An 18,222-nucleotide genomic window follows, 5' to 3' on the forward strand; every position below is an offset into this window, starting at 1 on the left:
ACACTAATAATAATAATAATACTAATAATAACACTAATACTAATAACAACACTAATAATAATGGTGGCCGGGTAGCTCAGTTGGTAGAGCAGCTGGCTACGGACTGAAAGGTCCGGGGTTCGATTCCAGGTGGTGACAGGATTTTTTCTCGTTGCCAAACTTTCAGAACGGCCCCGAGGTTCACTCAGCCTCCTATAAAATTGAGTACCGGGTCTTTCCCGGGGGTAAAAGGCGGTCAGAGCGTGGTGCCGACCACACCACCTCATTCTAGTGCCGAGGTCATGGAAAGCATGGGGCTGTACCTCCATGCCCCCCAAGTGCCTTCATGGCAAGGGCACGGGGATACCTTTACCTTTTACCTTTACCTTTACTAATAATAATACTAATAACAATAATAACACTAATAATAATAATAACAATAACACTAATAATAATAATAATAAAAATAACACTAATAATAACACTAATAATAATACTAATAATAATAACACTAATAATAACACTAATAATAATAATACTAATAATAATAACACTAATAATAATACTAATAATAATAACATAATAACACTAATAATAATGCTAATAATAATAACACTAATAATAATAACACCCCTAATAATAATAATAATAATAATAATAATAATAATAATAGTAATAATAATAATAATAATAATAATAATAATCTAAGAAAACTGACAAATGTTATTAGTGAAAATAAACGTAGATCGTAAGTCTGACGTTTAAGCGACTTAATCTGCTTCCTTAGCCGCATGTCTAGTTGTGTAACAACAACCAGTGCTTCGGTAGCTTACTTATTGCACCCCCTCCCCTGGTTTTTCTTCGCGCGATACAATAGAACGAATTTTACATGGAAGTAAAGAAATAAATATGTCGTAAATAAAATGTGGGTTAGCGCTCTCAAGTTCCTGATTTCAACAGCTTCTCAAAAGAAAGGAAATTCAAACAGAATGCATCAAACTAATCCCAGTAAACAAATGTACTGGCCTGCAATGTGATCATATTTTCAAGCTCTTCTACATTTCCGGAACATGTTGATATAACCATTTTTTATTCTGTACATATAAGGGATCCATAACTAAAATTTTGCTCACATTTTTCTTTACACCCTGTATATTATTGTGCTCTAACAATTTATTAGCACATATAGAACGGCCGCCATTACGTGCATTGTCGTAAGCGTTGCTAGGTAACCATAGCTTACACGTAACTGGAGAAGTATAACGTACGTTCTAGCATAATATTTCAATGCTGGACTTTTGCTTTCGAATAGTGTCTTGTAAGTTTGTATATTTGATCAATAATCTAGTGAAACAAGTCTGATCCGTTTGGGTATGGATAACATTAATTTATTATTATAAAGCTATTATGATAGTAGGAAAAATTTCTTGCTGGTTATATTATGATTAAAAGATGGGAGTTTCCATATATGACAATCAACAATGCATAATACGAAAGGACAAATGAAAATCGTAGATGATTAAAATGGCTACTGCAAATTTACAGCGGGCACAATGTGTTCTTTGGTATGCTAAATTTGAGAGTGTTAAAAGAGTTCAAAGAGAATTTCGACGTGAGTGTTTTTCTAGTACTTACTTACAAATGGCTTTTAAGGAACCCGAAGGTTCATTGCCGCCCTCACATAAGCCCGCCATCGGTCCCTATCCTGTGCAAGATTAATCCAGTCTCTATCATCATATCCCACCTCCCTCAAATCCATTTTAATATTATCCTCCCATTTACGTCTCGGCCTCCCCAAAAGGTCGTTTTCCCTCCGGTCTCCCAATTAACACTCTATATGCATTTCTGGATTCGCCCATACGTGCTACATGCCCTGCCCATCTCAAACGTCTGGATTTAATGTTCCTAATTATGTCAGGTGAAGAATACAACGCGTGCAGTTCTACGTTGTGTAACTTTCTCCATTCTCCTGTAACTTCATCCCTTTTAGCCCCAAATATTTTCCTAAGCACCTTATTCTCGAACACCCTTAACCTATGTTCCTCTCTCAAAGTGAGAGTCCAAGTTTCACAACCATAAAGAACAACCGGTAATATAACTGTTTTATAAATTCTAACTTTCAGATTTTTTGACAGCAGACTAGATGATAAAAGCTTCTCAACCGAATAATAACAGGCGTTTCCCATATTTATTCTGCGTTTAATTTCCTCCCGAGTGTCATTTATATTTGTTACTGTTGCTCCAAGATATTTGAATTTTTCCACCCCTTCGAAGGATAAATCTCCAATTTTTATATTTCCATTTAGCCCTTCGCCCAACCTCCAAGCTGGAGGACCACTCCTTATCGGCTGTCCACGACTGCTTATTCAATATATTCGCAGCTACCCTCCATATCTGGAGGCCGTCTCCTCTATCCGCAACCTGAGGACACTCCATGCCGTGGTGATAGGGACCCACAATACATGGAGTGTTTTTCTAGTAATAATTTAATTGCAAAAAATCCATCTGTACAAGATATTTTTTGTTCTTCTTCAATAATTTTGTTTTTTAAAATGTTTGCGGTTGGTACAGCACCTTTAAAAACAGATTAAGAAAGAAACTTGTGTCTGTAGACTACAGCGGACTCTGTTGGGCGGGAACATGACTCCAACAGGTGCCCGTACATGCGACACTCGTTCATCTGTCTGTTTCAGAGTTAGTTTGCGGTTAAAAATGCAGATCACAGTTCCCCCACCTTCCTGTTGGAGCGCTCTCGTGGCTGTTCCCCCACCCCCAGGGCTTTTTTACAACGTCCTCTGCCGACATAAACTTTTCTACTCAGGCTATCTGCCATTCAACTTTATAACAGCAGTTTAAATAAATCTCGGATGACGGTTGTGAATATAAAACATTTTAAAATGGCGGTTTATAGTTACAATTTGTGTTTTATACTATAGAACGGTTTTCAACGAGGAGACTGTGCCAATGTGAATGTGTCAAGAGTCTGCATATGATATACCATCCTTCATTTGGTGATAGCTTCCAAAATATTAAACTTGTTAATTAACTCTTAGCTTTGTTAATTAACTGGGATATAATTTGTTATGGTCCCGCGCCGTGGCGTCGCGGTCTAAGGAATCCTGCCTAGGACTCGCGTTACGGAATGCGCGCCGGTTCGAGTCCTCATGGGGGAAGAAATTTTCTCATGAAATTTCGGCCAGTGTATGGGACCGGTGCCCACCCAGCATCGTGATGCACTTGGGGAGCTACGATAGGTAGCGAAATCCGGTTGCGAATGCCAGCTATGACGGCTGGGGGGATCATCGTGCTAACCACACGATACCTCCATTCTGGTTGGATGATCGTCCACCTCTGCTTCGGCATGTGGGCGTGAGACCAGCAGCCGGCTGGTCGGTCTAGGCCCTTCATGGGCTGTAGCGCCACGGATTATTATTATTATTATTATTATTATTATTATAATTATTATTATTATTATTATGATTTTAATCTTAAATTTAGCCTCACTCATTTAGGGTCTAAAGTTTGTGTGATGCTGCGTGTATAAGTTATTTATTTGTTTATTTATTTATTTGTTTGTTTGTTTGTTTATTTGTTTATTTATTTATTTTTTTTTATTTATTTGTTTGTTTAGTTGTTTATTTATTTATTTGCTTATTTGTCTATTTATTTATTTGTTTATTTATTTATTTGTTTGTTTATTTATTTATTTGTTTATTTATTTGTTTATTTATTTATTTGTTTATTTATTTATTTGTTTATTTATTTATTTACTTATTTTTTATTTGTTTATTTATGTATTTGTTTATTTATTTGTTTGTTTATTTATTTGTTTATTTATTTATTTGTTTGTGTAGTTGTTTATTTATTTATTTATTTATTTATTTATTTGTTTGTTTACTTATTTATTTATTTTTTTTCCTTATTTATTTATGTATTTATTTATTTATTTACTTATTTACTTATTTTATTTATTTATTTATTTACTTATTTATTTATGTATTTATTTATTTAACTTACTTACCTACCTACTTACGTACGTACGTATTTATTTATTTATTTATTTATTTATTTATTTATTTATTTATTTATTTATTTATTTATTCATTCATTCCATTTATTTATTTATTTATTCATTCATTCCATTCATTTATTTATTTATTTATTTATTTATGTATTTATTCATTCATTCCATTTATTTATTTATTTATTCATTCATTCATTCTATTCATTCATTCATTCCATTCATTTATTTATTTATTTATTGCGGTTTGGAAGAAGAGGTCTGATGGTCTTAACTACATTAGAATAAATAATAAATAAATAATTCATACAGGGACACTTTTAACTTGCAACGTTTCTCGTCCTACCACTCAGGAAAAATTGTAATAAAAATGGCATTGTCCATTATGGAAATTAGCCTACATCGATGCCTCCGTAATGTACTCGCCAGTTAAGAGGCTGTTTTCGTTCATTCATTGTCCAGGTTATGCTACAACATTGATCAAATGGAATGCGGAACCTATATATCTGTTAGCGGATTCACCCTCAATTTATATATATATATATTTTAAGAGGTTATGTGCATCACGGCATTTCCTGAAAGAAACCACCCAGCCATCCGAATTGTCGTCTCTTTATATAGGCATTTCCAAAAATAACGATGACGTATTAATTAATTAATGAATAACGTATTTTGATGCTTCTTTATTTCAGTGATTTATATCTTTATACAAGGGGCTGTGTTAGAATCAGTTTCTGTATGTGTATGATTTCGCTATCAGAAGGACTTGGAAAAGATTCACGTGAAACATTTTTTAACGTGTAAAGATTTAAAGAAATATTAAAACTTAACTCTAATTTAACCAAAAATTAGTATTTGTACACAAATAGGGGCAATTCATAAATGCGGAAAGCATAAAGACAGAAATAGTTAATTTCAAGTATTTAACTGTGATATTAATTTCCAAATGAATCCCGTTCCGTAATTATATAGGCCTATCGTATTATTAGGCCTTTCAATACAATTTCAAACAACTGACTGTCGTCATATCGATGTGTGAATCGTTTCGACTATCAATTGCATTGTTGTCTGCAGACTAGGCCTCATGGAATGAGGAAGCGATTATGAAGTAGTTAACGAGAAGTCTCCGCCTTGTTAAATTTAAATACGGGGAGTATGAAGACAGAAATGAAAAGAAATATCAAACTTTTATTTCAAATCCCAAACATCCTTTCAATCCCAACCATACTCACAATAACAATCACGAACAGCATAAACGTTTCACGTAATTATAGGGTTTATCATTTCTTTGTATATCATATAGTCAAAAAAATGTCGTCGATATAAATGTACATGATTTGCCACTGGATACGGATAGTATATTTGTGTAAGATCATAGCATTGCATACAAGGTAAAATACGAATATGATTAAAACAAACTTTATCATGTGCAATTTAGCTATCGTATTTAGTTTTTGGAAATAACTTGTTTTAAAATAATGGTCTGCATTACATAGGTTGGCCATTGGCTACGTGTGATTTCAGTAGGCTATGGAATGAGAACGCAACAATTGAATATCATGTTGCTACGAATTCAGTTTATGTGTTAATACAGTGTTATGCAATTTGATGATCCATGGCATATTTTCGGTAAAGCAGTGGACATGTACTGGATATAACGCAAAATTTCTAGGTGATAGTGATTCTTATACAGTGGTGTGGTGCTAACTTTTATAAATCTCTTCTATTTCAGTAAATCAGTTATAACATATTTCATTCATTTCGCGTGATGGTAATTTGTTATAATAGGCATATTTAAATAACTAATTAAACAGTTTAAAATCATGTTTAATTTGTTATTCTTATTGTTGTGTTATCTTTAGCGCATATGCAGTTTCGTCGTGCATATAAATCTTTTAATATATCGGTGTTGCCTGAATAATTACAAATAAGTTCTTGCAAATACATTATAAAATGAAAATACAGAAACCAAGATAAGTTAAATACTTCAAATGATGTTAAAATGTTATGCCAATTTCATTTACCTACGCTATTTATTCAGAATTAGGTCCGTAACACACTTGAAGAGTTTTCGCTAGCGAGAAATGTGTTGCGAGAAAGAGGCGAAGAGCCTTCCTCCACACACTTGGCGAGTTCTCACTATCACAGATCACACCTCGCTATGATCATCTATGCACTGCCTTCATGCAGAAAGCATTTTTCTGATTATAGTAATCACTCGTTGGGGGAAATATTATAGGTTATGTATTTACGTATATTGTCGTACTTAAATATATAACCTGTAAGTATATTGTCGTATTTTACAAATTACGTACGAACGCTTTGTTGAATCTGAGTATTCAGATGATGAGGAAATGGAGTTACATAAACATATTTTGTTAATGAAAAGAAAAAGTAGGCCTAAAATTAAAGCCAGAAATATCTGAAAATCACATTGTATCTTACGAAAATAAGGGCGAGTTTTGGACACTGGTTTCGATTTGAATGATGATACGTTTAGGCGTTATTTCAGGTTGAATGGACCACAGTTTTTTGCCATTCATGATATAATAGAGGATTCTTTGCTATATTCTGATTAAAATTACGTAAACAGACATATAGATACATTATTTCAAATGTTTAATCAATATTATTAAATCTCATCAAAATAAAATATAGCCCTATTTATTTTCAGATAATCTGATATTTGTCTCCAGATTTCTTCTTTAAGTTTCGTGTTTTTATAGTTTTCATCCCGTGTATCATATAAATAGGCCTACGGGTGACATCGTACAAGTTTGATAAGTTTCTGACTACAATTATCAGCCATCTTCCTCATTTTCAAATAAAAACAATACAATTCATCGCCACCTGTGATATTTTTTTCTACATTCAATCGTCATAAAGAGTATAAATGTCTAACATCATTGATAAATGTGTCAAGAAAATTCGCTGAGCTACCGATTCCAGCGAGAAACTCGCGCGAGGTTTTTGCCTCGAGCGAGAATCTCTTCCAGTGTGTGGACGTCCATTTGAATCCATTTTATCAAATTTTTTAATTTTCTCGCAACACATTTCTCGCTGGCGAAAACTCTGCAAGTGTGTTACGGGCCTTACTCTTAGAAGAAATCCTCTTATACTGGTGACAGACTACAGTCACAATCACGATTAGCACTTATCGCGATCAGGCCCGATCGCGATTACCGAAAATGTGGTGACACACTAGGTCACAGTCTACTACATACAGTCGCGAAGCTTGAGGTGTTTTTTTGCAAATCTCGTGGTAAAGCGCTCCAAGCGGTTAGCAACTAGAAACAATAGACTGTCCATGGTCGACTTTGGACTGTGTCGTATTTCTATCGAGTGCTAGCTCGTTGCGTATTTCACATTGATGCTTGTGAAATGTTCGTTATTGGTTGTAATGAAAATGTTAATGGCTAAAATATAATAATTGGAATAATAATATGGGACAAGGAGGAGACGTTTGTAGTGCTACAAACTGTAGCAACAGTAAGAGAAAGAGGCCAGAGTTATCCTTTTTCCGATTTCCGAAAGATTCAGAAAGGTTCCTGGGTTTCCACAAGAATGCCGTGCAGAAACAAAACTCTTAATTTTGAAGTTCTTTGTGACTGTTAGAATACATTATATCCTTAAATTTCACAATGAAATGTTTGTCTAACCGAAAGGACATTAGATACCGGTTAAAGTTCTGATAAATTTCCAGAGAAATAAAGGTTAGGTCTACTTTTTTTTTCAGAGGATATATTTTTAATTGTAGCTATTAATTTTGTTATTATTTTTATGTTATTTTACTAAAGACGTAGAAAAATTTTGTTTTAATGAAATTTATTGATCACGTTTTATTTTCAATTCTGGTGGGATTATTATTGCTTAACCTCATCCCACTTTGTTAACTACGTAAGCCTACACTACAAGTACGGGTACACGTAAGTTACTCCATTAATTCATATTTCCATTATTATTGTTGTAAAGAGAAATGCAAATTAATATTTATTGGTTTCATAGTTAATTATCGCTATAATCTTGAATGAGTGAAGCTATTATAGTAAATTTAAGTTCGTTTTGCACAAACAAAAATTATATTAACTTATTTCTTGCAGGTATATTCGAGTTTATGGTGGAATTTAATATATTTCATTAAAATAATAAATTAACTTTATGCATTGAATATTTCAATAATGGAAGGAAGGTGTTAATTTTTCCAAAAGAACACGACAACGAAAGTGTAACATATTTTGTCGGCTGCTAGGAGAGAGATCTGCGATGATGAGGCAATAGTAGCGATCCTAGTGGTGGGCAACTACCCATGTTTGCATTTTTACTATATATTGAGCTTCGCGACTGTATATAGTAGACTGTGACCTAAAGTTCATACTTTCTTTTGATGTTTGTTCATTGTTCCCCCCCCCCCTTTTTTTTTTGTTGTTTCTTGCAGCTTGATATGGGAATTTATTTGTTAAAATTGTTATATGCTTTACAATGTAAACTGATACAATTTATACCATTACTGTTTATATTATTTTGAAAAGAGATTTTATAGCCTATAAAATTTATATCATGCCAAAAATTTATATTATTTTGTAATAAAACATATTTTTAAAACCAACCCTAATCTCAACGATAGCGTCGTAATGGAGACTGAAATTGAAAATCTGAAAAAGAAACCAGTTCTAGTTGGTAATCCATTATTTATTGAAACGAAACATCTTTCAGCAGCCTTCTATTGCTACCATGTTTTCGAGAATTCTCGAAAAATAAAATTTCCCCTTGAATTTTTAATGAACGCCAGTGTACCAGCATGAAAATCTGTTATGTTTGCCATTCGGCAAACGATCTGGTACATTGATTTCGCATATTTCAAGATAATACCAGTAATTTATTCATGGGGTGTGTTCAGGCACGAGCGAATCTGCTGGATGTGATGCTGGCATCTAGCGGCAGTTCGGGGGCGAGCAGCAACAGCAGCAGCAGCAGCAGCGACAGCGGCGACGAACCTGCGGACTACCAGCACCTCCACAGACTCCACAGATTTCGCCGTCAGAAGAAAGGTATGACAGAATTACCCCGTTCCCAAAGCTTCGGGGCGCTGTCCGCTATGTGGTGGTAAATTCGTCGAACATTGATATTCATGAAAATGGACGTTATCTGTTCGGTGATTGCTTTTTTGTATTGATTGATTTTTTATTTAATTTTTTTTCTGTGGTTTTGTGTTCTTTAATCGAACCTGTTTTTTTTTAAACGGTGTTATGTTACATTAATTCTCATTATTACGTTACATTTTATTTAATTCGGGTGTTTGTGTTTTTGTCATGTATGAAATAAACTTATTTCCATGAAAGGAATGCTGTCCGTATCTTACCTTTTTCCTGATACTCACTTCCCTAAAATGTCCCAAACTTCATCAGTTTTAAGTGCACTGCATTTAGTAATAGAATAATAGAGGTTTTTATATCTACAGTATCAGTTTGCGAATTTATAGTTCTTAAAAAATGTTTTCAGTTGAAAGGTACTTGTGCAATTGGACATTGCCTCAAAAGGGCCTAGAAGATGTCGAAAAAATACGTTATAAAATGGAAGAAATATTAATTACACATTTATAATAATAATAATAATAATAATAATAATAATAATAATAATAATGCAGATGTGTTAATCAAGAGTCTTAAATTTGTTGATTACGTCTGTAAATTGAACATAGAACTGGATTGTATTGTATTGTATTTATTAACATTCCATGGTATTCATACATTGCTTACAGCTAGAATATGGAACAAGTCAAAAAATTTAATACTATTATGAAGTCTTAATTTATAGTCACAGTCTAGTTGAAATATATACAGAAGAGGTTTACAATATAGTCTACTAGTACAACACAAAGTTTTAGTATCAATTTCATGAAGTGTTATTAATTGTCATGAATTCACCTACAGAATAGAAGGCGTGAGAAATTAGGTACTTCTTTAATTTGGCCCTAAATAATCTTATGTTTTGAGTTTCATTTTTTATATCGATAGGGAGGCTATTAAAAATTCTTACTGCCATATAACGCACTCCTTTTTGATAGCACGATAGACTTGCCGATGGAGTGTGAAAGTCATTTTTATGCTATGAACTGTTGAATTAATTACAAAGTTTTCACGATTACATACGAGGAAGATTATTAATGAAAAGATATACTGACAAGCCATGGGCATTATTTGTAGTTTTTTTTTTAAATAGTCCTACACGATTCCCTAGATTTGGCACCTACTATTATTTTAATTACTCTTTTTTTTTAATAGAAATATATTGTTACTATCTGTGGAATTTCCCCAGAATATTATTCCAAAACCCATTATGAGTGGAAGTATGCAAAGTATATTGTTTTAAGGTATTGATATTTACTATCTTTTGCATAGATCTAATAGCAAAACAAGCTGAATTTAGTTTAGGGGTAATTTCTTTAATATGATTTTTCCAATTTAACACATTATCGATTTTTAAGCCAAGAAATTTGGTTGTTGTTGTTTCTAATAGGGATCTATTGTTAATTATTGCGCTAGAAATTTGCGTGGTTGAATTTGGACAGAATGGCCTACAATGACGGGCAGTGATACAACACTGACAAATCATATTTTCCCCCTTCCTTCATTGTTAAGAAATTAGGCTATATGACATGAACAATACAGAGTGGATTGAAAATCGCATTTCCCACACACTTCCTTACATTTAATTACATTCAATTTACATTTGACTACAAATTCCTTTACAGATTTTGCTCAAAAAGGTGGCCCTATTTCTCGATACACAATTCACAACGTTTAGACATTGATTTATAGATTGTCGACCATCTATCACAACTGATGCAGATCCTGACGTTTCTGGGCAAAAACATCATTTTTCAGGATACCCCACAGCAAAAAAATCACTCAGGTCACATTGTTCTATGGTTAATTTGCGATTCATAAAAAAAACTAGCATTTATTGCATAGAGACGCAATCCAACACAATAAAACAAAACAACAACAATAACAAGACATGACATCGGAAAAACAGTTGATGCACGAACATGGTTGCCAATCCACCACTTACTACACCAACTATTCGTTTATTTAAGTTATGATGTCTATATATGTGTACAAGTTGAAACCTAAGAACGAATATTGGGAAAGCGACTTTTGACCCACCTTGTATTTTTTATAGTTGTTATAGGAAGTTTTCGATGCTGTAGCAGCCAATTCTACAAATTTAGTGTATTTATAATCGATGGTGTTTTATTTCGTACTTACCGTTCTTGTTGACATATCTTGTAAATTGATTGTACCAATACTATCTATAATATAGATAGGACTGATTATTAAAATAAGATGGCCGTCTAAGGAGACAATGATCTGCACTAAGCAGTACAGCTAGTTAATGAATTACTTAAAATATCTTAATAAAAATGTTATTCAAACACTATTTTTTACTAATTAATCCATGATTTACATATCGTAATCTTACTGGGAAAAATTGGTTCTGTAACCTTCATTGCTTTCCATGTATTTCGGACTTTTTCCAGTAAGCCCACGATATTTACAATATAAATATCTGCTGTGAGCTTATACACATTAAGGGGAGGCAGAGGTGAATATTTCAAAATCCACAAAATTTATCCGATTTGTTTGAAATTGATAATGGATACTAAGTATGTTATTAGTAATGGACATACCAAGTTTCAACTTTCTAAGTACAATAGTTCTGTAAATATTAATAATTTTATAAAACTTTATATCATTTGATATAAAATGCTCCATGTACCATATTGTAAGAAATTTTCAATATTTCTTTTTATTTATATGTTCAGAGAAGTTATATAAATAATGATAAGTATTAGTTTATTATGGCAAAAATATAGTAATACAGTTATCTTGGTTTTAATTTCATACTTTTAAGCGCACAAAATCAAAAACTAACATCGGAATATCAAAATAAAGATAATAAAAATGGAAAAAAAAACAAATTTTCATTTTTTTCTTCAGTTTTGTTCGAAAATTTCACCTCTGCCTCCCCTTAACAACATATTAATAAAACTCAATACCAAAACCAATTTCATATTTACTTTCTCAATATAATCACATATATTGTGATGTAATATTAACCTTTTCATAATAAATAACGTCTTTGTGTTTATATTTAATTTTTGGTGTTAATTTAGCTTATTGTCTAGTTTCGATGTCGTTTCCATCATCTTCTGATTTCTAGCGAGTTCCCGCTCTATTTTCTGGCTTCCTGTTATGGTGGATGGAGTGTGTTCATAATTGGTAATGTTGTATCGAAAAGGGTGTGTTTTCTGAAATTCAGTTGATTGTTGAGGATATGTTGTGTTTTAGACATAAAAAACGCAATCACAACAACTTTCCTGACGTAACAATATAAAAAAACTTGTTATTTTTATTGTGATAATAAACTGGGATCCATGTTAGCTTTTACTTTCTAGCGTCGGCAACCAGAGAGCAACTGGGGGTGCTGCGATATCCAGCCTCCACCCCGCGCCCATCCATCATTGGGCGAGACGATTTCTTTGTGCGTTATGGTGACAAGGAACGGGAAGCCGTCGCAAGTTTTGACTTCCTAGAGGACATCTCGACCACGTCGGTAAGCGGTGCCTCGTCGTGCGATACGCTGGGCTCCTCACAGAAGCAGACACCGGCACCGCTAGCGTCAGCGGCTCCCCAGCAACTACTGGCCCCCAGGCAACAGCAGCAGCCACCGCAGCAGCCCCCGAAGAAAGAGCCAGCTCAGTCAGAACCGGAAATGACGACCCCCAGCAGCGAAGACAGCGACGACCGTACCGGAGGACAGCTCTCGTTGAGTGACTCTTGTGCTGCAAGCTTTTCTGGTTCCTCTGTTAGTCTCGAAAATCAGGAAGAGTAGCCTATCACAGATATGCAGACACTCGCTCACTAGTCCTATACGTTTATTCAGTCCTAATGCTGTTCAACATGAAGCCCAGATCTTGGCTTTTAATTGGCTGCTTCCAGGAATTTGTTAATATTATTAAATTAGTCTAAATTTTCTGTAATGTGAATATCATATTTGGTCATATTACTGTTATTTGAGTCCACAGACATAAAAAAATAATCCTTTTGTTACGTCCTCGTATCCAGAATATAGCAAAATGTCAGTTCAGTTTGCTTATATTTCAATATGAATCCCAAGTGCACAAAGTAAAGATACAATTTTAAATTTCTCTAAAATGTTTATCATATCTAGTGATAATTTTGGTTGGATTCAAAGACGTAAAAGAATAACTTTTTGTTACCGCCTCATATTCAGAATACAGTAAAATATAATTTCTCTAAAATGTTTTTCAGTTAGTGATAATTTTAGTTGGATTTACAGATATTAATGAATAATTTTTTATTACCTGTTCTTATTCACAGTACAGCAAAATATGAGTCCAGTTTGCTTACATTGCAATAGAAAATGCAAATACACAAATTTAAGACACTTAACTTTAAATTTCTCCGAAATGTTCATCATATTCAGTGATAATTGTGGTTGTATTTACAGACATCAAAGAATAATATTTTTCTTGCCTCCTTATATTCAGAATACAACAAAATATGAGTCCAATTTGCTTACACTGCAATAGAAATCCTCAATACAAAAAGTTAAGGCATTTAAGTTTAAATTTCTGTAAAATGTTTACCATGGTTAGTCGTAATTTTGGTTGGTTCCAAAGATAGTGAAGAAATGTTCTTTTTGTTAACCGTCTGTATGTAGGATACAACAAAATTTGAGTCCAATTTGCTTACATTACAATAAAAGAACTCAAGTACATGAAGTTAAGACACACAATTTTAAATTTCTGCAAAATGTTCATCATATTCAGTGATAATTGTGGTTGGGTTCACAAACATCAAAGAATAATCTTTTCGTTACCTCCTTATATTCAGAATACAGCAAAATATGAGTCCAATTTGCTTACATTGCAATAGAAATCCCCAATACAAAAAGTTAAGGCATTTAAATTTAAATTTCTGTAAAATGTTTAACATGGTTAGTTGTAATTTTCGTTGGTTCCAAAGATAGCGAAGAAATGTTCTTTTTGTTAAATCTCTGTACTTAGGATACAAAAAAAATTGAGTCCAGTTTGCTTACGTTGCAATAGAAAATGCAAATACACAAATTTAAGACACTTAACTTTAAATTTCTCCAAAATGTTTATCATTTTTAGTGATAATTGTGGTTGGGTTTACAAACATCAAAGAATAATCTTTTTCTTGCCTCCTTATATTCAGAATACAGCAAAATATGAGTTCAATTTGCTTATATTGCAATATAAATACCCAATACAAAAAGTTAAGGCATTTAAGTTTAAATTTCTGTAAAATGTTTACCATGGTTAGTCGTAATTTTGGTTGGTTCCAAAGGTAGTGAAGAAATATTCTTTTTGTTAAACGTCTATACGTAGGATACAACAAAATTTGAGTCCAATTTGCTTACATTGCAATAGAAAATGCAAGTACATAAAGCTAAGACACAACCTTAAATTTCTCCGAAATGTTCATCATATTCAGTGATAATTGTGGTTGTATTTACAGACATCAAAGAATAATATTTTTCTTACCTCCTTATATTCAGAATACAGCAAAACATGAGTCAAATTTGCTTAAATTGCAATAGAAATTCCCAATACAAAAAGTTAAGGCATTTCTTTAAAATGTTTACCATGGTTAGTCGTAATTTTAGTTGGTTCCAAAGATAGTGAAGAAATATGTTCTTTTTGTTAAACCTCTGTACTTAGAATACAACAAAATATGAGTCCAATTTGCTTACATTACAATAAAAAACTCAGGTACATGAAGTTAAGACTTAATTCTAAATTTCTGGAAAATGTGTTTTATATTTAGTGATAATTTTGGTTGGATCCAAAGATAGTGAAATGTTCTTTAGTAACAACAGATTTTGAGTCCATTTTGCTTACATTGCAATACCAAAGCTCAAGAACACAAAAGCTAAAACACTTTTAATTTTAAATTTCTGCAAAATGTCCATCATATTCAGTCATAATTTTGGTTTGATCCATTGATATGAAGAAATGTTCTTTTGTTACTTCTCTGTACTGACAGTACAACAAACTATGAGTCCAGTTTGCTTATGTTACAATAGAAATTCAAAGTACACAAAATTAAGACACTTAACTTTAAATTTCTGCAAAATGTTAATCATATTTGGTCATAATTTTGGTTGAATCTAAGGATAACAAAGAAATAGCTTTTTGTCACTTATCTGTGCTTGGGATACAACAAACTCCGAGTCCATTTTGCTTTCACTACAGTGGAAATCTCCGGTATAAAAAGTTTAAGGCATTTAAGTTTAAATTTCTGTAAAATATTTATCATAGATAGTCATAATTTTTATTGGATCCAAAGATAGTGAGAAATGTCTTTTTTGTTAAATCTCTATACTTAGAATACAACAAAATATGAGTCCAGTTTGCTTACATTGCAGTAGAAACCTAAGTACTTGAACTTAAGACATTTAATTTTAAATTTCTGCAAAATGCTTATCATATTTAGCCATAATTTTGGTTGGATCCAAAGAAAGTGAAGAAATATCTTTCTATTACATCATTATACTTACAATACGAAAAAAAACATGAGTCCAATTTGTTTATGTTGCAAGAGTAAATCCAAGTACACAAAGTTAAGATATGTATTTGCCATATTTAGACATAGCCTACAGTATTTCGGTAGGGATAACAGTTAGTGAAAAATGTTTCTTTAATACCACATCTTTATGTCTAGAATACAAAGAACAGTGAATTCAATTTGCTCACATTGCAAGAAAGCAAGCAAAGCATATGAAGTCACACTAGCTTCTGCATTTCGAAATATACTCGGGAACAAACGATTGCTTTGATCTCATTTTAAATTTACTGTCACTTTCGAGTCACTTTATTTGTACTTAAGTTAATAGCTATAGTACTACAGTACTTGAATTCGAAAATAGTAAACAAGCATCCTTTGTAACATCTAGAATAACTTGATAAAAAATAAGTTCATCACTATCACACTGCAAGAGAAAAGTATTTAGAGATATATATAAAAATGTCTACATTTGAATATATACTCATAACTGATTCATTTTTTCCAGTTTGGCTTTAATTTATATTTCCTGTATATATGATGATTCACAAAGTCATACACAGATTATTTCTGGAAGTCACTCTGAGTGAAAAAGCTCTTATGTACATTGGTGCAGTTCTGAATAATTATGTAGTTATTTCATTTTTTTTAATAGTAGTTAACTTAGATAAATTAAAATGATGATAAACTTAAAACTGAATGATTTAAGAAGATTTTCTCCATTGTCAATGCATTTTCATTTAAGAAAATAGAACTTGATCCCTTACCATTTAAATGGAATAAAAAGAAAATATTGTGTTCTAAATACAAAACAGAACTCGCCGTCTTTCGTTTTGTCTCTTCATAATTAGGAAAATTAAATATATAGGATGAAAGTCACTTTTTGCATATACTCCATTAAACATAGTTTTAATTTCTACTAAGAAGTAGCTTTATTTTTCAAGAAATAGAATTCTAACAATTTTGGGCATTATTGTGTAAATGTTAAGCAGAATTTACCCAAAATGCCTGAAAAAACACTGAAGGTAAACAACTTTTGTTAAAAACGTAACACAGCATCCAGTTACACACGTTTGAAGGAACTGTGAAAATTTGGAGGGAAGGTTTAGAATTTATTTCTATCAAAATTTCTTCTTTAAAATTTCCCATATTTTTTTCTTTATATTAATCTTTGTTGGGAAGTGTTTACATACTAAATGAAAAGTTGTGAATTAATTTTGAAATATTTTCAATGTACTTTTAGCACTTTAAGATAATATTTTATTTACTCCAGTCTTCGTATATCTTATTTTTAAAACTCTCACTGTGAATCAGGCATTTCAGTTCAGCTGCACCCATGCATTGTTATGAATATTAGCCGGAAATGACGTATGTAATGTAGAATGAGGGCATCAGATGATTGGCCTTCAGTTTCTTTAATGTCCAATGCAATTCACACATGCGGCCAGGTAAATTGAAGTGACATATGAAAGTTATTTTCTAAATCTGTCTACATCTTTTTTGTGCACGTAGGAAAGAGTATAATATATGAAAATATGCAATTCATAAAACACTTATTATCCTTCCGTGTTCTGTTAAATTAAATGACAAAAAATTACCTATTTCCAGACTAATACAAACTAAACGTAATGTGAGTTCAATATTCTGTATTCTAAACACGTAGTTTTAATGAATGAAAACAGTATTTCTGCAAGCATTTGTTTCGATATTTTGTGTTCCTTTTTTATTGTGAACACAATTGCTATTAGCAATACTTTTCATATGATTCGAAGTGTTACCGGTATATTCATAGCTTCATATCATGTTTCTTTATTCAAAAGAGGAAGTCGTGAATGAAAACATAATATTTTAATGAAATCCATTCCCAATTGTTGATCTGAGGAGAACATTCAAACATAATTATATTATAGATGTAGATGTTCAGCTGTTTTTTTGTGTTATCGTTTAAAATGGCGTTGATATTAGTTATCTTATTGCACATCCATTGCAGTTTCTGTTCTTCTCAGTGGGCCATTTGAGTGGCTAATATATGGCTATTCTACATGAAGTCCTAAGATCGAGTCCCACTAGAACATATTTATTAAAACGTAAATAAAAAGTCAGTAAAATTAATTAAAAAATACTTCCAACTTTTTTTCGTTTACTTTTTAATTTTTTACTAATTATTATGTTACCAGTATATTTCTATTCTTACAAGATTAAGTTGGTAAGAACCAGACTTCGAAGTTGAGGCACATTTAGGCTACTCTGAAGTTAAGTGCACACAGAATAATACAGTGTTTAGAAAGCAGCTGGCAAGGTATTCCCTTTCCTCATAAACATATCATGTCAGTTGGATGAAGCAATATAGACTGAGCAAGGAAAAAATTAAATGTTCGTCTGAGAGACAAATGTAAAAATATTACGTTGGTCAGAATACATTGTATTTTTGTCTCTATATTGTGTAGAAACGAAATATTTTTCTTAGATCTATAAACAGTTATACAGAGCAAAATTATTTACAAAGATGCTTTGTAACAATTTTTGTAATAATAATAATAATAATGATGATGAATAAACTAAGATTTCAAATCATCCGTCCTCAAGTGAGGTTGACCACTGGGATCC

At 32.3% G+C, this 18,222-nt stretch overlaps 1 protein-coding gene across 2 annotated transcripts in view; it reads left to right on the forward strand.

Annotated features, from left to right (window-relative positions):
• LOC138703851 (serine-rich adhesin for platelets-like) overlaps positions 1-14,825 on the forward strand; it is a 1,430,840-nt gene extending 1,416,015 nt beyond the window's left edge. For both annotated transcript variants that reach the window (XM_069832070.1, XM_069832076.1), the window contains 2 exons: positions 8,898-9,048; positions 12,459-14,825. In XM_069832070.1, the coding sequence (XP_069688171.1) occupies positions 8,898-9,048; positions 12,459-12,895 (588 nt within the window). In that variant the 3' untranslated portion in view covers positions 12,896-14,825. The remainder of the gene's footprint in view (positions 1-8,897; positions 9,049-12,458) is intronic.
• The last annotated feature ends 3,397 nt before the right edge of the window (positions 14,826-18,222 follow it).

This window comes from Periplaneta americana, chromosome 1, assembly GCF_040183065.1.
Source record: "Periplaneta americana isolate PAMFEO1 chromosome 1, P.americana_PAMFEO1_priV1, whole genome shotgun sequence".
Classification (NCBI taxonomy): Eukaryota; Metazoa; Arthropoda; class Insecta; order Blattodea; family Blattidae; genus Periplaneta; species Periplaneta americana.